Here is a 22053-nt window from a genome sequence, read left to right on the forward strand (position 1 = left end):
CCCTGGCTTGAGGCAACGTCTCTCTGGAGTGTTTTCTTGTGGTAAAACAAGGTTATCCAAGGCAGCAAAGCCTTATCTGAAGTAACAGAGGCCTCAGAGGCTACTTTTTATAGTAGTGTGTCCATCTGAAGTTGGTCTGAAAGGTGAGGAGCTTATCTTGTGATTTTGGACCCTAGTTTGAGTACTGTTTAGAGAGCGACTCAACCCTAGGTTAGATTCAGACACAGTTTGTGGTAGCAAAGTGAAGTCAGGCTGGGAGGAGTAGTCCGAGCAAGCAATGTCCACTCTAGAATAGCAATAAGGCCCATTAGGGCTCTCTGTTAGCAACATGACAACGAGGCAACAAAGTTCTGAAGGTAGAGTATGTAGTAACGAAAAAATTGTAAGCTGGTTAGTTGTTACTGATAGGGTAATTTAGTGTTGTTATGTTACTGTTACTAAATTACTAAGCGCTGTACAACAGATCCTGTTGGTGTAACAACCCTAGAAGCGAATCCATGGAAATTGTAACTGGATGTGTACTGTTGGTATTATTGAAGATTGTCTACTTGTTTTCTTTGATGTGTAATCATTGTCATCTTTGTTGAATTGGAAAAGAATGCTGTGATATTGGTACTACTACTATATTGTCTCATGTCCCAATAACTCTAAGGGCAAAATTTTCCCTAGGTATATTTCACCAATCCTTTGAGGCAATACCAGAGAAAACATAATGAAGTGTTCTGATAAGTTTCAGCCTTCTAGGGCAATCTTATCACTCATAAACCAGATCTGAAAACTCTTAGTTACAACAGTAAAACAACCCTTATTTTCTTCAATTACATTGTTAAATCACTGAACATTATTACCTGGGCCTTAACTTACGTCAAATCACGAAAACTTATATAGCTAGAAATTACAAAGCAAGAAGAACATAGATGGCAGAAAATCAAATCCTCATTTTACACAAATATAGGACAACTGAAAGTTTGGTTTTTATGATAAGATGAAGATGTACATACCATAGCTTTATCACAAGGCTAGTACAATTCATTAGCTATCCAAAACCCTAGCTAGAGAAAACTGAGAACCTTAGCTCAACCAAATAGATTCGACAAGCAAGATTCAGTTAAGCAAGCCCTCCAAGGCAAGATGTCTCCTTTTTCTTCACCAAATACAATCCAGGGTTTCATCTGGAAACCCTAATGTCCAATTATACAAGGTATGAAACCCATTTATTAGACATCAAGATGCTCCAAGAAGATCAGGAAACCCCACTGAATCCAAGAAAAAGAGAGACCAATTATAAATGAAGATATAAAAGAGAGGATGATTGGTGCATTCCTCCTAGTCACATCTCTATGCAAGAGTGAATAAGAATAACAAGTGTATGAATCGTTGATATTCTCCAATGTTTTCTCCTTCACAAAAGTAAACCCTACTCACAAGAGCAATCTCCAACAAAGATGTCCTTTGCCCATGTTAAATCTCTTCTAGGGTTTCATCATGAACCCTAGTGAATCACTCCAAGAAGACCATGTACAAAGAGAAGAGTACAATGACAATGATTAATGGAAGGGCTCTCCTTCCTCTATATATGTGGAAGGTAAGGAAGGCCAACAAGACAACGTGGACGAATGCCCTTACAAGCAACCCACAATAATCACATGTCGGTTCACACAAGTCAAGTGCTTCACTTCAAAGGTACACATGTTAAGCTCTAAGGTGATGTTGCACAAAATAAGTGCTTCGAGATGATGTGGCCGTATAAGGTGTGTCCAAACTCCTCTGCCACAAGCCCTTGTGGACTCCATCACTCTTGCTAAGCCATGTACTCCACTGGTTCCATTCCCCTTGCATGAACATTGTTGCAACCTAAGCATCCCTAAGCTAACTCCATGTTTGCACATAGGAATTCGAGCTACCCCCTGCTCTCTAGGGTCGTTGCCCTCCTTGAAGTGCACATTGGTCCTTCGCATAAATAAGATGATCTCCAAGTAAGCAAAACTTCCTATGTGGCCATCAAGAAAGACATCCCCCAAGTTGTTAAAAGAAGTCATACGCCCATTTGAAAAAAGCTAAGTAGACACTGAATTGAGGTCATTGAGTAAGCTATCCCCTATGTGCAAATCCATCATAGACCATTTCCCATGTGCTAATTTATCTCGGACCATCTAGCAGGTGAACATGCACCATATATGCCAAATCTCAAAGCATCCCCAAACATGGTGTAAACATTTCGAAGTAACTTGAAAGCGAGCTATTGGTGGTGGCTCATGTGGATTGTGGATAGGACATATGTGGTCTAATTTTTGTGAAGGAATAACACTTCTCCTTCAAAGAAGTGTTACTTCGCTTTCGAAGTAACTTGAAAGCGAACTATTGGTGGTGGCTCATGTGGATTGTGGATAGGACATATGTGGTCTAATTTTTGTGAAGGAATAACACTTCTCCTTCAAATGTTTGGAGGTATGCAGAGAGGATTAATTCATCGAGAGGTTTAAGCTTTTTAGGTATAATTACTATCAAAAGGTTAAACCTTTGGTTGAACTCTCTAACACCCTCAGATGCTTCTTTCTTCACTAAGAGGAGACATTGATTTGCAAGTAGTCCCACCCGTGTTCTACAATGTCTTTTTATTCTACCCATCTAAATGAGCAGACATCAATGAAGTCTTCCCATGAATGTATGCGTTTAGTTGGGAGAGTTTGGAGCCATTCCTTGGCATTTCCTTTAACTTTGACATTGTCTAATAGTTGCATTTGCACTCCCACATTGTACTCGTACTAGATGTATCTTTTGGTCCCATTGATCTACTTTTGTGGTCATTTGTTGGACATTAATAAAATCATATTATCTTAGGGATAGAACAAAAATCCTCATTGGCAGATCATCTACTACATCTCTACTTAAGTGGGAAGAACAAGCAAATCCAAAATTGGTCAAGTGTCTCTATGGATCATCATAAGTAATACCATGGTAGAGAGGCAACCACTTAGGGTTTTTAGGAATGGGATGAAGATTCCTTAGAATTCCATCTAGGTCAAGAGGAGTCATGGTGTAATCGATCCAATGCTTTTTAATGGTAGCCCTATTGAGTCTTTCAAGGATAGAAACTTCAGGGGAAGCTTTAGTTCTCACATGATAAGTTAAAATGGGATCAAACACTTCAAGCTTTATGATTAAGGAGTTGCCGATCGAAAATTTCTAACACAAGCTTGGGGGTGTTCTCATAAAAAATTATTGAAGCATAGATTTCGAATTTTGAGGAGGTAACTCCTCCCTGACAACAATGCCAAAAATGGTGTTGCGAAATCTAGTAGGCTCAGTGCAAAGCCTCACCAGGCAGGGCCAAACTTTATGGCAATGAGAGAAAGGGTTGCCATTGTGACCTCATCAACCTTTCTCTTGCACTTTAGTGGTATTTGACCACAAGGGAAGCTTCCCTAAGTCACTTTAAGGATATTCTAATGCTATGGCTAAAGGTGATGTATAAGAGGTCTATCGAGTGGTAGAAAGTATTGACGAAGCCTAGAAAGGCACAGATATTCTATGCTAAGGTCCAAGTACTCTACACCTAGACCAAAGCTATGAATGTTAGAAGTTAAGGTTTGGTTTATTTGCAATGACATGGTGCACAATGTCATACAACAACCAAAGAAAAGGCCTTTCAGTGACAATCAATAAGAAGGGACCAAGGACTTCCAATAGACACTTAGGGTTAGGGTCACTTAATGGGAAATTAGGGCTGAAACACATGCATAAGCAACAAACAAGGTGATATTAGCCCTAACAAGGAAGGATTAACCATGCACAATGCTAGATTTTGCTTTTATGTTATTTATTGATGCAATTCCTAATTTATTAAACACAATTCACTTTTATGCATAAATTTACCCTAGAAACCCTAACAACTAACCCTAGACTTCTAGGAGCAAGGTAAGAAGAAGAAACTTAATGAACTTTATGAATGATCAACACAATTATGATTAGTGCTTTATCGTAAATAGTCTTAATGGAGTTTTCTAGGGCTAACATTTCATGAAGAGGTCTTGATGGAGTAAGGGGGATGGCTAGGGCATCCACTTTTAAAACTATAACTATTTTCCCTGTGAGGGGAGAAATTAAATATAAGGAATGCACATTCAAAATTTCTGTATAGGCTTCAAATATAACAATTTTCCATGCAATAATGAAGCATGATATCAACATAAATTTAGCATTTAGTCATGGCATAAATAGAAACCCTACTTCACACATACAATATGCAAAATATCAAAGATAAAGCATGAAACTTACAAAATTCTCCAAAGAAGCACTTCTTTCAATCCTAGAAAAACATTTCCATGCAAAATACCATCTCCACAAGAATTCACACCATAGAAAAGTCACATCTTGCCCAAGTCGTGAAAAAGAGAGGCGGTGATGATCAAATGAAATGAGGTGGATCCTCTATTTATATGAGACTTAACACCCTCATTTTTACTATAATACAAGTAATTGCGTGTTCTACAAGTGTGAGGTTACAATGCAGCCTCAAGGCAACCTCGTAGCTCAGAAACATAACAAATAATGCCAAAATTTCCCATGTGCAGGAGAAAAGTCGCCTCCACTATGACATCATTCTCCAAAGGAGCTCAAAATGCCACAAGGAAGTGTCAAATGGGCTAATGATTGCTCCATATTCCAAAATCTAGCTTTTTATCCATGGGTATGCCTCCAAAGTGCCTCCAAATCATGACATCATCACCAAAATGCCCTGCATCACCCTCTAAATGGTAATATCTACTCAACCGTTGGGGTCAAATAGTGATGTGCAACCCCTTCCCTGTCATCTCAAGGATAACCATCATTATTCGGTCTTTAAAACAAGCAATGGCCATCAAACAATGTCAAGGCCAGCTTAGGGGGCATCCTGGGTCCATTTGGGCACATCATCAATATTCCAACACCAAGCTTCATGGGCTCAACGTTTTAGCATCTGGGGGTACTCGAGAATACCAAGTACCATGTGGAACCATCACATAGCCAAATGCCCTGCGCTCGGTGGGAAACTCTACATCAACAAGGTCATATTTGCTCTTGGGAACATGTAGGGACGAGATCTAAAGGGTTGAAAGTTTCCATTAAGGCAGAGTGTGTGAATAATTAGTTCGTATTTTGGGTGCGATCTATCAGTCTATTTAGATGAGGGTCTTGAGGAAGAGATTTGGAGACCAAGTGGTGTATGACCATGATCAAGTCTAAACCATTGTCATCTTTTTAATGCCTTGATTCTTCATTATCTAGACTCTTAACTAAGGAGTTAGAGCCTGAACCTGATTGTTGGAGGTTTTGCCAATTCCCTATGTGTAAGAAGTTTCCTTTTTTCCTTTGGGGTCAAAGATCACTCCCCCCTCCCACCCCCAAATTTCTCTAGGTGTAAGAAACTTCCCTAGGATTGCATGCAACACATGTTTGTCTAGCACAAACCACCTTGCGATACCCATCTATGCGTTTAGCGAGATACTCATGCTTTTGGTTTGTTCGATAGCCAATTCCAGTGCTTGATTAAGAGGTTATTTGGTCGATGATGGAGTCAAAGGTAGGTCAATTTGTGATCAAATTTCTACAGGGAGAAGGGTAGGAACTTGTAGATCATGTTTAAATGAAGTTGAGGCATGAGTTTGCATTGAAAGAAAGGGTGTTTCTTTGTTGATTGACAGGCTAGTGTTGATGCAAAAAAGGCCTAGGATTTTGGCAAAGACTTTGGCTTTAGTTGTAGTATACCTAGGGGGGATAATATGGGGTATAGAGGGAGGTACCCAAGGGAATAATGTAAGGATGATAAATAAATGGGCCATAATTAATAAATAAAGTGGTTAACCCACATTATGCAAGGGACCACAAGTAGTTAGGAAATAATGTGATAAGCCCATGGTATTGGATGTATGGTATTTAGAGACCCATGGTAATTACCAATGTTCCACCAAGGTTCCGGGACAAGGGGGCGAGGGAGCGAGGGGGCGCGGGAGCGGCCTATGCAAAAGCTCCCTACCATTTTTTAGGAAACGTGGGGGAGCGTCAGGGTCTTAAAAATTTATAAATATAAAATATAATTTATTAATTGAGTCCACTATGACAATTTGGTTTGAATTGAAAAGCTGCAAAGCATGATCATTGATATGAATATCATTTGACATTATCCAAATTTATAATATCATATAAAATAATAAATTTAAAATTCTAATTTATAATCATACATCAATGATCATACATTATGATTAAAGTTTAAAGTTTAAACCATATTGATGTTCCACTTCCTAATATGACATTGAATATTGAACAGCGAATATTCAATATTAACATAAAATTATAAAAGTAAAGTCTGATACATCATACATCAAGAGTCCAAATTTTATAGAATTATAAAAGATTAAAGTCAAGTCTGATACATCAAGAGTCATCATTGGCAAAAAATGCCAAATGCTAAAGGCTCCCATATGCTCTAAATTTTTATAGAAAACAATTTTATATTATTAGGCACGGCTGAAATTACCCTGAAAAAGCCACATTTTGCAGCTGTAGAAACTTTCTTTAATTTGAAATGAACATTACACTGAGCTTGCAATAGGTATAAGTTTATCTAACTGCAATGATATGTTTCATGCAATATAAACATCAATCTTTAACAGCATCACAAGACAAATAGTTAGTAGTAGATAAATATGGACATGATTAAAACTAAAAGCGTGAAACATATAAATCTCCAATTTATTATAATTATCTTGTTCGAATATAGCTTGACTGCACCATAAAACCTTCTAGGGAGCCTGAGATGTTCTGAACTGTAACATAGCTTTTTTAGTATTTACAATACTTGTACAGTGCTTCTCCCTTTGTGGATCCCTGGTTTGTACACTTTGACCATTGTCGATGTGAAATGATTCACTCAGAATAAGCATATGATTTTTATTTCTGGCAAGAAATGAAAAGTAACATGATATATTATGGATATCTTTTCATGAAGCCAACCTAATATGGGCCCTCACTTCACCTGGAGAGAGAAATAAGCATATGATTTTATTTCCAGCACGAAATGAAAAGTAACATGATATACTATGGATCTCTTTTCATGAAGCCAACCAAATAAGGACCCTTGCTTCACCTGGAGAGAGAGAAATAAGCATATGATTTTTATTTCCAGCAAGAAATGAAACACAACATGATATATTATGGATCTCTTTTCATGAAGGCAACCTAATAATGGGCCCTCACTTCACCTGGAGAGAGAGAGATAGACTGCACAAACAGAATATGGTCAGCTTTTATGCAGAATTATATTATATCTCTGAAACACCCGCAAATTTGCAAATCTGAAAATATGAAAGTTGGGCTTTACTCCACCTTGCAAATCTTCTGTTCAGAAAGAGCCTCGATAAACATCAACCAGTACAGACGAGACCGTAACTTGGAGAAGTTAGATATTTGCACCAAGTTCAACAGAGGAAAACAGAATAAAGTGATCATATGTGCAAATATATATTTTAGATAAATTGAACTGAATTTAAAATTCTTATGTATATATGAATACCTAGCCTTACTCAAGTATGCCAGTTGGTTGTTAGATATTCACATGAGATGAAATCAGCTCCCTCTGGAATGATGAATCCGAACGATGAAATCCAACGCTGTGAGTGGAGTGCTCAGCGAACTTGCAAAGGCTGTGCCGCTGCGAGTGTGTTGTTCATGGTTCAGGGTGCTGGTTTTATAACATGAAACAACGATTTCCAAAACCCTAAACGTTAATTAACTCTTAATTAAAGATTAAGTTCAGAGTTTAGTTAATTAAAAATTAAAAATGGTTTTTAATGCATTAAAAGTGTGCCACGTCCCCCTCGTCCCCCCACATCCCCTCTCGCCCCTTCTCGTCCCCCCACGCCGCCCCACATCCCCCTTCTCGGAAATGCCCCCTCAGGGAAGGGAAACGTTTCCCTGGCATGTCCCCCTGAGTTTCCTCCATTTTGGGAGCGTGGGGAAACGTCCCTTACTCGTCCCCAAGTCCCCCGGAGCGGGGGGAGCGAGTCCCCGTGGAACACTGGTAATTACGCATGGTATTGTATGTATGAAGCTATATAGAGGCTAGAGACATCCCATTGAGATGTCAAAAATTGTTGTATTGACAAGCATATGGCTTGTGGAGTATTCTCCTTCCTTAAAGAGTGATTGTATGGTGTTACCCTACCTCAAGGGTTTTGATATTAATAAAGATCAGAAAATTCTATATTTTGTTATTGTATTTGTATTGGGATTATTGACAATTATGGGGCATATTTGCAATTATAATATATTTATAGGTCAGATCTACTACAAGTGGTATCAGAGCACTTTCTTGCGCAAAGTGGGGAGACTTTTTTTTTTCTTCATTTTTGCAAGAATTTTTTGGGTGGCGAGTTTGCAGATCAAATTTGAAAATTTTGATGCAAAATTTGCAAAAACAAATTGCAGATTTGAATTCCTTGTGAAAAAATACCCAATTGAAAAAAAATTGTCGAATCAAAATTCGAATGAGAGAGATATCACTGATTTAAAATCAACTATTTTCTAGAATTTTTTTGACAACAATTCGTGGACAACGGCTCTCCACACATTTTTTTGCAGTTTTTGTGCAAAATTTCAGACAAATAGGTGCAGATTTGAGATCCTCTTGAAAAATCACCCCATTTTAAAAAAAATTGGTCGAATCGGAGTCTAGATGAAGGAGATATTGCTGATTTAAAATTAGCTCTTTTTTAGAAATTTTTGTGACAGTTGGACAGTTGCAACACATATCTGATTTCACAGAGTGCCCAACTTGTGATTCCAGTGACATGGGAAGATCCAGAATGGTCATTCCATTTCCTAAAATAGGTTATAATTAGGAGTCTAAGCTATATTGATCGAGTTATACCCATTTTAAATTTTTGCCGAAGTAAGTGATTTTCTTCAAAACCCTTACTCTATTTTAAGGGTTCTAGCAAATATGAAGTTTATAGGAAAAGATGATGACCCTACTATTGAAGAATTTCTAAAAGTGGGAAAGTCAACATTTCCGAAAGTTTGGAAAGAGACAACATGGCTAAATTTTAGAGATGAGATTGCCATATGGTGGGAGTCACTTGACAAAAAGAAGTTGGTAAGCCTTCCTAATGAAAAATTTGAAAAAGTCATTTTGGAAAAACCCTCTCATGCTAGAAGACAAGATAATAAGAAACATAAAGGGTTGTTTTCTACTGATATCTCCATACTATAGGTTCATGGAAGTATTCAAAAAGAGAATATCATTGTTGCTATTTGCCCTAGTTGCAAGCAAAATCTAATCAATATCAAATTCGCCAAACACTTGCAAGTTCTAGCACAACATATTGCAAACACACAGGTTGATGGGGCGCCCATTCAAATATGTAGGGATTTGAAGATGACCATGGATAAATATGTATTACATGTTGACTTTTATGCTTTAGACATGGATGAGGCAGATGTTGTTTTGGGTTATCCTTGGATGGACTCAGTGGGCACCATCAATATTAATGTACAAAAGAAATTCCTGAAGCTATGGTATAAAAAGAAGAAAATTACCCTGCAGGATATTTCCATTAGGAACTAGGTAGATTATGTGGAGGTAAAAGCAAAAATCTCTAATGACACTGATGCATATGAACCTTTGATGGTAGACAACCAAACACATACATCAAACCAGGTACTAGAAAAAGCACCAGACACCACTCAGGCACCAATAGTAGAGGAATTAACGAAAGATATACCATCAGTTAAAGCTTTAGCATATCACCACCTACATCACCCAACAAGACAACAACTAGCAAGGTGGCAACAAATTAGCAACAAGGAAAACAACCCCTGGACGACACACAAAGAGGTGTGATGATCCACCCACAACACATCAACATAGAGGAACCGCCAAAACCAACTTCCATCTCAAGCGAGCGAGGCACCAACTAGATCAAGTGTTCACCTTTCTTTGGGATGGCTAGATGCATGTGCATGGTACTAGTGGACTACTCTTTTGAGTAGATCTTATTATTTGTGTTCTTCTCATGTTTCGGGGACGAAACATGTTTAAGGGGGGTGGGATGTAGTATACCTAAGGGGGATAATATGTAGTACAGAGAGAGCCACCCAAGGGAATAATGTAATGAATTTGTAAGGACGATAAATAAATGAGCCATAATTAATAAATAAAGTGGTTAACCCACATTATGCAAGGGACCACAAGCAGTTAGGAAATAATGTGATAAACCCATGGTATTCGACGTATGGTATTTAGAGACCCATGGTAATTACCCATGGTATTGTATGTATAAAGCCTTTATAGAGGCTAGATACTCACCATTGAGATGTCGAGGATTGTTGTATTGACAAACATATGGCTTGTGGAGAATTATCCTTCCTTAAGGAGTGATTGTATGGTGTTACCCTACCTCAAGGGTTTTGATATTAATAAAGATCTGAAGATTCTATATTTTGTTCATGTATTTTTATTGGGATTATTGGCAATTATTGAGCATATTTGCAATTATAATATATTTGCAGGTCAGATCTACTACATTAGTAATGTATCCATTCCCAAAGAGTAGGAAGTCATCCACAAACATGAGATGAGTGATCTAAGCCTACCAACGATCTTAATTACCATTGGATTCGCAATGCTTAATTCAATTTTGAGTGCTCTGTTGAGGCCCTTTGTGATTAAAAAGAACAATAGAGGGGAGAGGGGACAATCTTGTTGAAATTCTCTTGAAGTGGGGAAGAAATGAGTTGCATTGTCATTAATAAGAATGGCAAAGGAGGCCACACTAATGTGGGTTTCAATCCATGAAGTTAATGGTTATGAGAAGCCAACTTAGACAAAGATCATTTTGAGATTGATCTTGTTTGATCATTCAAAAGATTTAGATAAATCATTTTTTCTATAAAGGCCTTCTTGTGGTTGACCTTGATAGTGTGAAACACCTGTTGGGTTGGTGCCAATGGCATCTTGGATGTCCCTCTCATGGAGGGAACACATTTGTTCTTTTGAAATAGTTTCCTATAATATGGGGTTTAGTGATTTACACCTACCAAGTCATCCACAAACATGAGATGAGTGATGTACGCCTACCAACGATCTTAATTACCATTGGATTCCTAATGCTTAATTTAGTTTTGGGTGCTCTGCTGAGGCCCTTTGTGATTAAAAAGAATAGAGGGGAGAGGGGACAATCTTGTTGGAACTATCTTAAAGAGGGGAAGAAATGAGTCGCATTGTCATTAATAAGAATAGAAAAGAAGGCCACACTAAGGTGGGTTTCAATTCATGAAGTGAATGGTTATGAGAAGCCAACTTAGACAAAGACCATTTTGAGATTGATCTAGTTTGATCAATCAAAAGCTTTAGATAAATCAATTTTTCTATAAAGGCCTTTTTGTGGTTGACCTTGATAGTGTGAAGTACTCTTGGGTTGGTGCCAATGGCATCTTGGATGTCCCCCTTATGGAGGGAATACATTTGTTCTTTTGAAATAGTTTCCTATAATATGGGGTTTAGTGGAGCAACAATAATATAGGAAATGAGTTTATATATTCAATTAAATCATGAAATGGACCGAAAATGATAAAAGATTAAGGGGTTGTTTTCCCTAGGTATGGTGGCGAGGAAGGTTGTATTGAAGGCAAGGAGTACCTTACTCTGAATTTTGGATTCCTTAATGACTTTGAAAAGGCCATTATTGAGTAAATCCCATGCATGCTTTGTCACTTGGCACATTTTTTAGTTAATTCATTGTGGTGGGGGCCATTGGTGTTTCATTGTTGTCATCATCTACCTATCTAGGAAAGACCACATTCATAGATAGTGTTAGTAAAAGCAAGAGAGAAATAAACCAATAATAACACAAACAATTAACATCACATGAACACCATATTTTACCTTGGAAACCTTTGTGGTAAAACCAACTGTGAATAATAGATCTATTTTTCCTCATGGATTAAAAGTAGCCAAGCTGACCAACATCCTGGCCCTGCCAAGTGAGCCTTCAACTCAACTCAAGCACATTACAATGGAAAATCCTCAAACCTTTTAAAGGCTTCATCACATGGAATCTAAAGGCTCTAATACCATGGGCCACCAAAACCATCTGCCCAAAACCACCACTGTGGACTTAACAACTTTCATTCTTTCATCAAGTTAGGTTCTTAACATCCCCCCTTTAAACTTGAATGGGGAATCTACATGCTCTCCTCCCTTATAACCTCGGTCTACTCCAAGACTTCGACAGGGGTACGCATGCATAACCATGTCTTAGAGTCGTATGCCCATATACACGTAAATTACAAATTTCATCTCTAAAGTAATTTTTGTTTGTTTCTTGTTATTGCTATCTAGCACTAATGCTACCATTCTCTCACGTTTGCACACCTACTCACAACGGGTGCTCCTCACCAAATCTTGCTCCTCACCAAATCTCGCTTCTGTGTCTGCATCTCACCAAGTGGGGCCTCTATTTCCTCTTAGGCAATCGTTGTGTATGCGGGTCAAATCCCAATTGGGCTTCTATGTGTTAGCTTCGACCTCAACATACAATGTGCCAACATTTGCAACCATAACCTCCTATAGGCCACGATCCCTTGGCTCAAATAACACTCATTGGGCTTTGTTGCCCCATTTCTTCTCTCCATTCAAGATCAAATTTAGGTTCCTTTCTAAGCTGAGGTGAGGGTAGCCCATGAAGCCTTTGGCTAGAATGTCTTTCCAAATTTCCTATCTATTGTTAATTGGACCATAAATGTTGAGAAAATCCATATTGTGGTTGTGCTCTTCCAAGAAAAGGGTGACATACTTGGCGTTCTTAGTTTTAACATAGTTGATTAGGGGGAATGGGAGTTCAATAGAGCTAGTGCATTCATATTTCTACTCAAGGTGTAGAGGATTTACAAGTGGCATCAATAATCATTGTTTCTTGTATAGAAAAACCTTGGGCTTATCTACATTTATAATTGCATGAAGGGATCTTAGCTTATGGGTAGATCTTAGGTCCTTGTTATGGATGGAGATCAAAATTATCTGGAACCCTCCTTGGGGCTTCAAGTTCTCTAAGTGCTTCATGGACGTTGTATTATCTACCTTGTTGGACCTTTATGTTATTCTAGTGATACTTTGATGTATTAGATTTTCTTTCCACTACCTTTTTGTTTGATGCATTGAGAGGGATCATATCCATTCCTTCACAAATGGTTTGGGGAGGAACCTTGATGGCCTTCTTGGTCTTTGATCAAGAGCAGTGTTGGTTGTCAAATTTGCCTATCGTGGATAATTAGCTCACTTACAAGGGGGAAGGGTGTTGGAAAAAGTAACTATGTTCGGTCTTCAATAATGTACTTGAGTCATCATGTTATGTACTTGTCAAAAGAATAAAGAAAAGAATTTTTATTATTATTGTTGTGACTTATTAAAGCATGGGTTTCATGCTTAGGTCACCATGTTTTAGGTCAAAGTCCCCATTGAGGACTTCTAGGATTTATTCTGAGTCTATAGAATTATTGTACATTTAAAGAGACCCTTCTTTGGCTTTTGAATCATGTAAAAAGGTTAAGTATTGAGTCAAATATGAATTATGTAACCTCCACACCATGTTGGCCTAAGAGAAGATCAAGTTGGCCTAAGGACCCATTCGACCCCACAAGAAGCCTATAAAAGGAAGCACATCGAATTCATTTGGAGCATCTCTCTCTCATCAAGTTCGAACTCTCTTGTTGCTGGGCAGAAGTGTGAAGTTCTCTTGTAGTTGGGAAAAGGTGCGAAGTCTGTTGCCGGGAAGCTGAAGTGAATGCGAGTTTGGGGGAGTCTAAGGAGACAAGGAAAATCAAAATTTTGGTGGTGGTCTCTCTGTTTCGTGCTCTGGATTGGGAGATCGAAGTCTTCCAAGTTGGACTACTGCCGAAAGCTGCCAGTTGCCGTAAGTTGCTGCATAGTCGAAGTTGCTGGGAAGAGGTCAAACTTCTGGAGGCTGACTTGGTGTGGAGGGAAGGTTTGGTCTTGGTCTAGGGTGAAGAGTCTCAAGGAATACTATTGAAAGGAAGAATTATCTTGACTGGGTTTTCCCCTCGAGGGGGGTTTTTCCCTGACATGTGCGTACATCCGGTGTCTATTGTTTTATGTGCTGCTGCTTTTTGTAATTACTTGATGAAATAAAGAAAGAAGATATAAAGAATCGTAAAAATAAGAAACATCACAAGTAATTATCAAGATCAAGAAAATCTTTACTTCCTTTATGATTTTCAAACAAGGGGGGATGGGAAGGTATGGGGTTGGTGAAAGCCAACAGGATACCTTTCTACAAGTTGCCAATGTTGATGGGGGAAACAAAGATGGTTGAACAAATAGTGGGCTTGGTTGGGGGTAAGATAGTTAGGGTAGCTATTAGGAGAAGTGTGAGAGGATGACGGGTCGACCATAGGGGGTGGCGCATCATAGAAGGTAGTGAACAACTTTCTTAAATAAGGGTCCCTTTCGCATTTCTTTAGAACTTGGGAAGTGAGGTCATTAAGTGGTCCAGTGATGCCCATTGATTTTGAAGAGGAAGGTAGAGAAAGAAAGGAAGTGTCCAGGGGGGCTTTACCGGTACCTTGAACCTGAGAGGGGCCTTCACCAATAAGATATGGTTATAACACTTTCCTATTAGCCACTCCTCTTCATACTCTTCCCTCTTGCTCTTGACAAGTCTCCTAGGGCAGGAGTACCTAAGGTGCCTAATTTCTTGGCAGAAACAACATCAAAAAGGAAGTTTGTGAAGTCTAGTCTTTGTGGGTGCAATCATACTCCATGGTTGAAACCAATGCCCTTCAACCCATATCTTGGCTACAACTAAGTTTTATTAGATTATGTTCATAAAACCATATAATATGTTTTATTTAGTAAAACTTATTTTTTTTATGTTATATCCTATATAATACTTCTTGTTATCTTTTTATTTAGATAAAGTTTATAAATCTTATATATCATGTTTTATATTCAAAAACCTATTTTTATTATGTTATACACTACATGATAATATATTTGTTGAATATATATTATATAGTGAGCTGAGATTGTTTCCCTCTTCTACACCATCAGGTGGTCACTGCAAGGAGGTTTGCAAGTAGTGATGAGGGGAGACTAGTAGTGTCTTGTCTCAACTTTGACGAGACAATTGGGTTTCTCATGATGGGACATAGGCAGGGGGGAGGGACTATGGAGTTGGTGGGTGCTATGGCTATGATTAAGAGAGGGCCTCCATGGTTAGGATTTCACTCCATTGAGCCTTGCTCATTGTGTTTTTGTTTTCATGTGATTTGATTTTGCTTTTCATTGCTATTCTCATTTGTTGCAAAGAATTCCTTTACCTTTAACATATGTTCATTGCCGGTTTTACAATTTTTGAATCAAACTTCAAGCAATTGTTCACTACAAACTCTTAGTACTTCAGATGATGTATCATAATCCTCACCACAATCTTTCTACTTGCTAGTTAATTTTGTTTGTTCGATGCTGTTGATTTACCAATTCACTGGTAAGTTTAGAGTATATTATTTCCTGTGTTAGATTCCCATCCTGGTGATGTTTGTTTTAGGTGCTTGTATACTTATAGCCTATATCATAGGGTTTACCATATCTCAAGCTTCAAGTTTGAATTTGCCTATTTTTGAAGGCATGCAAAAATTTGCTTTAGTTTGCTGTTTTTGGATAAAATTCATTCACCTTTTCTTGGTTAACGTCTTACCTCATGTCGATTGTCATGCTTCATTCACTCTGCCTTGCACTTGCACACATTCTTATCTCCTTAAGGTTTTCGCATTTCATGCTTCCCTCCCAATGGGTTACTAATTGTGCTGTGTAGTCCTTTCCCTCTTGACGGTTGATGATGGTATGTAAACATGCCTTGTATTCCTTTCCCTCCTGATGGCCAATGGGATATTTAAGGTTTATTCTTGCATAAATATGTGGGTTGATTCTTATATTCTCGCAAAGAACAGTTTATGTGGGTTCACTACTACAAACATGCATCACAATATTATGCGGGTGACATACTGAATCATTGTCTTTTATTCTTTTAACTCGAAATACAAATCCCGGGGAAACCTGCCAGACTCTTCTTCTCATTCGAAGAATGGTACCCAGGGTAAATCGGATGCTGTAGAAGCTCAAGGCTTTGTCAACAATCTCATGATGATCAAGATTTTCAAGAAACAGCTCACGAGAGTACCATGTCACAAGGTGGGATTTGAACCCAGGTGGGGAGGATAACAATTTTTCTTGCAACCACTTGAGTTAGATCCGCTTGACAAAATCACAATATCTTATACTTCTATTCTAAATATTATTTATTATATATGTGATATTTTAATATATTCTAAAATATAATTTATATTCTGAAAATATGTATATGGACAAACCTAATGGTGAAGCTCATCTGAATCTTAATGGGAAATTTGAATTCGAACTGAATTTCATCATTGCCAAACTCGAACTTGAACCCACATCATATGACTTTGCTTGTAGCATCTGGTTCACCGAGCTTTTTCTCTTTCATGTCAGGTGTATCGTAAATTTGTGTATTAAAGATTCAAAATTCACATTGAAGTACAAACTGCTAAATTATAAAATACTTGAAGCTGTTGTGAAATATCTACAAATTATGTTCACATTATTTTGGATCCAGTAAGTTCTCCGAAGCCTAGGAGCTGAGTAGAAGCTGGGTTTTTTAGTCTTATCCATGTCTATAATTTCGTATAAAATCGTGGCACATACAAATGCAAGTGAGAAACCAAAATAAATTGGTCAGTATGTATGAGTAAAGTAGCAACCAACATTCTAACAGCATCTTTCTGTTTATTCAGTTAACTAGTAGCCTGTCTGAAAATTTGAAGGCAACTGTTGACAAGTTGGTATTACATGTCTCAATGACAAGGAAAATGCTGATACATGCAATACTATGGTAGTGTTCTCTGCATTTTGTTTGCAGTTTCTCTGTTGGTTGCCTTTCATAAAATCTTATTCTTTTCAGGTTTCTCGTATACTATTGTTCTGCTGTTATGCATCTTCAGGCCGTGATCTCAGTTTTTGGCTTAGAGTCATGTTGAAACTTAAAAATATTCAAAAATCTACACTGAGAATAACTATTTTTTTCCCTTTAAATCTAGGGCTATTGTGTTTCGATTAATGAATGAGGTATGTTGATTGTAATGTTTCACTTGCACAGCAGTTTTGGTCTCTCTCAAGGAACTTATCTGTGTTCTATAAGTAGTTTGTGCTCCTCACAATAGGGGTGGATGGGTTGAAAGACATGCACATAGATTTAAATATTTTTAAATGCTATAATGATTTTGAAGATTGTTATATTGACAGGGATAAAAGAATCAGACACTGGCTTGGCTGCTCCCAGTCAATGGGATCTTGTTTCTGACAAGCAAATGATGCAAGAGGAGCAGCCTCTGCAGGTATTTCTTTGATCAACATTATAAAACTATGAATAAGAGGTTTAGATAATCCTTTATTTGGAAGGTATTCTTTTTTCTCCTGTAGATGCCTACTGCAAATCAGTGTCTGAAGCCGTCAGCATAGCATCTGGTTTGGTGGCAGTTTTAGTCATGCTTATATATGTAGCATGGTTTCTCAGTCAACAATGGCCAAATGTATCAGAGAGTGGAAATGGTTAGGGAAAGCATTATTTCATGCATCAAGCAAGTCGGTTTTTGTCATGCCTAAGTTATCACAATGTTTTTGTTTGTTCTTCTAGGTTGCACGGTGCACTAAGATCATTAACCCAAACACTGAGGATGCCAAGTATGTTATAAATGTTAAACAAATTGCTAAGGTATGCCAATTTCTCCAGATTGTATTGTCCTTATTTGAAATGATTATCCTATTCTAGATTTTATTGTGCATTAGTTGATTTGTGTTAGTCAACAATCAATGGAAAAATACTACTGTAACCTGGATGTCTCTAACAGTAAAATTATAGCGCCATCAATTTTTTTTTCTTGCAACAAAAAATTTAAACCGATGTTCACTTAAAACCCAAGATTCTGAAATGCATTTCATATATTAAGGCTGAGTTTTGCAAGTGCAGTTTGTTGTTGGATTAGGTGATAAGGTCTCCCCAACTGACATTGAAGAGGGGATGCGAGTCGGGTCAGTTATTTCCCCTTAAAGCTTTAGTGCATGTCTAATCTTTATAGGAATTTGTTTTATTAAAAATTTACTCTATGCGCAGTTGCATATATTGTGACACATATAAGAAATCATAATGTTGCCTTGTCAATTACTACTATACTTGCTAACTCGAATATAGTATGACATTTTTATTAATGTCATGTATAAATGTAGAGGTTTCTTCTGGCCACACCTTCTGCGCTTGGTCATGAATGTAATGATTGATGGTTATATTTTCTTTATGCAGAGTTGATCGCAATAAGTATCATATTCAAATCCCTCTACCTCCTAAGATTGATCCCAGTGTGACAATGATGACCGTTGAAGAAAAGCCAGATGTTACCTACAATGATGTTGGTGGTTGCAAAGAACAAATTGAAAAGATGAGAGAGGTCTGTCAAACTTGCTTATATTCTTTTAATTAGTTTTCAGATTTCTTCATATCAATTCTAGTTTGCTGATGGATTTGTAGAATTGACAGCCATCAATTTACCCAAAACTGCAATATGGAAAAATTGTGTGTCTTAGCAAGTGTTTTCTGTTGGTAATGTGAAGAGTGCCATGATTATAAATGGTCAGCAAGTAAAAATTTATTCGAACAGTTGAACAGACAATGGTGGCCAATCTCATCCTTAAAATTTTAGCAATAAAAAACTTAGGGGACTTTGGAAGATGGAAATAGCATGTATGCATATGTATGCTATAATAATAAATAAGGTAAATGCTAATTTTATATTCGCATCCATTCATATGTACTTCAGATGCATTTGTGTGTTCCTTTGTTCTCTAAAAGGACCATCATATGCTAATAAATTAGGAACAAAAATGTAAAGTCTATATATTATAACTCTCTTACAACATTACTAAATATTAGATTGTGCATGACACAACAAAATCTAGCACCTTAGTGCAAAACCTTACTAAGTGATTGAGACAATGTGCAGCATTGGAAGTGTTGCCACTGTCACCACATCAACTACTTTCCTTGTGTTTCCCTTGAAATTGTTACGGTTGTTGTTGTTATCATCATCCCGAGGTGTATCCCTTTCATTAGGACACTCCTTGGCATAGTGGCCAAACCTGTTACAATTGAAGCATCTTCCCTTTCTTCCATCTTTGAATCCCTGTCTTCCTTGACCTTGCTTCTTTGAACCAGCATTGTTCTTCTTTCTAGCATGATCGGAGAATGCAGTAGGATCATTGCTATTTGAAGGCATGTCTCTCTCCATCATCCTTGTCTCTTCTTGAATACATATAGTCAACAATTCATCAAAACCTGGAATTCGGTCATTGTTGAGGATAGTAGTGTTGAATACATCCCATTCACGAGGGTGACCTCCAAGGGAAATGAGAGTGAGCTCCCTGTAAGCAATAACTTCTCCAATAGGTAGAAGATAATTTTTGATTTTGGTAATCCTCATGAAGTAGGATTGGATATCTTCTCTTCTTCCCTTCTTTATGTCCTTCAACTTGTTCTTGAGAAAGAGGACTTGGTTTGCATTGCTAGCTTTAAACATGCTAACCAACTTGTCATACATCTCCTTAGATGTGCCCAAATCGGAGAGGTAAGTAACTAAATGCTTGTGAATAGAATCCCTGTTGATCTTCTTAGCAATGTTACCAGACTCGGAATCGGCAATAAATCGGCGAGGCAAAAGAGCGAAGAGTTTTAATCAGATCGGCAAAAAATCGGCAAAAAATCGGCAAATTCATTAAATAAAAATATACACATATATTGAATTAAAAAAACCATTTTTCATTAATATTGGGTAAAGGCATGTCCAAACAATGCATAATATCAATAGATGTCCAAAATATCATGAATAAATAAGTATCTCATATATATGTTATGAGTCCAAAGTTCCAAACATGATCCAAAGCACTGAGTCTTGAGTCCTTAGAAGCATATGCTTCTAAAAGTTTACAAAAAAACTGCATACTAATCAGAAAAAAATCAGCAACTAAGAGTCTAAGACTCTTAAGAGTGAGAACTAGAAGCGATTCCTTCCACTCCTTCGCTTGCTTGTCTCTCAAAGTTCTCCAAGTCATGAAGGCTTAAAAGAGGAGGCTCATCTGATTGAACCGAGTCTGCCGCATTTGTAGGTTGCAAATCTATCTCTTCAAGGTCGATTGGTGAATGATCCATACTTGTCATTATCATGAGACATTGAAATGTGAATTAAAGTTTCACTTTGAAGTTTGAAGTTTGAACTTTAAAGTACGAACTAGATTACGAAACCCTCAAATTCAAGCTCTCGAGTCTCACCTAGTATTTGTTTGTTGCGAAGTCGTAGATTGTAATGGACAAATACAAGGTCATTCAAGAGTTTTTGTGTCAATCGGTTGCGCTTCTTAGAATGTATTTTCTCAAACATGCTCCAACTGCGTTCACAACCTAAAGCGCTGCATGCTTGGTTTAAGATTCGAATGGAAAATCTCTTCAAATCTGGCGTATCACTACCAAAGTTTTGCCACCAAAGACCTAGCAAGTGGTAAGGGTTTGTGAGTAGAAGTACTAAATAGTAAAAACTTAAAAAGAAAAGAAAATTTAATAAAACATTTAACATACAAAATAAAGTTTAAACAAATTTAATGAATTGATGAAGCCTTCAAGCTGGGTACCTGGCAACATCTTAGACCTTTGTCTTATAGCACTGGTATAGGCAAACAATTTAGATGGTGCCCTATAATCTTGTAGTTGGGAAAAGACACGACTTTGATGTTCTGGATCAGGGAAGCACCTTTCCATGCATGTCATAAGTCCTCTGCCAACCTCCCCATCCTCATTAAATTTGCTCTTATCATAAAAATATTGTGGGTTTAAGAAGTACCCAACAACATGTAAGGGGGAATGCAATTGCCTATCCCAACATGCATCTATAATGTCCCAAAGAGGCATATACTTTGTCTCATCATCCTCATATCTTCTTTTGATGGCCTCCTTTGCGAGATCCATCGCCTCATAAATGTAACCCATAGCGGGTTTGTCACCAATAACCATCCTGAAAGTTCAAGCATTCAAATTTAAAGAAATATGAAACATTGTAAATAAAAAGAAGCTTGAAATGAAATTTAAAAAATGAAAAAGTTAAAAGACTTGAAGTACCTGAGAACTCTAACAAGGGACTCCGTCATAGCAATAATCTCTTCGGCATCTTTCCAGAAACCATCATTAAACACAAGTGCAACAATTTCGATGCCTTCAAGGGTCTTGGAATGTTTAGATCCCATCCACTCAGGTCCCAAGAACATGCTCTTCAGATTTATCTTTTGCTCAACCACAGATTGCAAAGATATGAAATTTGTTGCAAATCTAGTCACTGCAGGTCGAACAATTCTTTACCTTCAGTGTATTTTCTCATAACGTTTAGGACAATAGTGTGGTTGTATAGGTATTTGGTTATGGATTTTGCCTTCTCCCCAACCTCATGTATCCAATGAAGCTTACCAATGTCCTCAAGCATTAAATCTATGCAATGGGTAGCACAAGAGGTCCAAAAAATAGTGGGGTGCCTAATCTCAAAAAGTCTACCAGCAGCCATATAATTAGCTGCATTATCAGTGACAATTTGTACAACATGTTCTTCTCCCACTTCTTGAACAACTTCCTCCCTCATTTCACAAATAAGTTGGGCAGTCTTAACCTTGTCTGAAGCATCCACTGATTTGAGAAACATTGTGCCTGCGGGACAAGATACAAGGAAATTTATTAAAGTTCTATTCCTCTGATCTATCCATCCATCACTCATGACGGTGCACCCTGTTTCTACCCATGATGAACAAAACTCAGCTAGCACAAGCATGACATCTTCAACACTCTCTAACAACATATCTGTCCTAAGGCTCTCTGATGTAGGGGCTTTGAACCC

At 37.7% G+C, this 22053-nt stretch overlaps 1 protein-coding gene across 1 annotated transcript in view; it reads left to right on the top strand.

Annotated features, from left to right (window-relative positions):
- Positions 1-22053, top strand: part of LOC149227249 (26S proteasome regulatory subunit 7-like) — a 101152-nt gene that overhangs the window by 28778 nt on the left and 50321 nt on the right. Inside the window, exons 3-6 of the mRNA XM_089377728.1 lie at positions 17378-17469; positions 17769-17846; positions 18102-18163; positions 18432-18576. Coding sequence (XP_089233854.1) covers positions 17378-17469; positions 17769-17846; positions 18102-18163; positions 18432-18576 — 377 coding nt within the window. The remainder of the gene's footprint in view (positions 1-17377; positions 17470-17768; positions 17847-18101; positions 18164-18431; positions 18577-22053) is intronic.

Source organism: Pinus tabuliformis, chromosome J (assembly GCF_031772625.1).
Source record: "Pinus tabuliformis cultivar Carrire ecotype Pingquan chromosome J, CPIR1, whole genome shotgun sequence".
In the NCBI taxonomy this organism is placed as follows: domain Eukaryota; kingdom Viridiplantae; phylum Streptophyta; class Pinopsida; order Pinales; family Pinaceae; genus Pinus; species Pinus tabuliformis.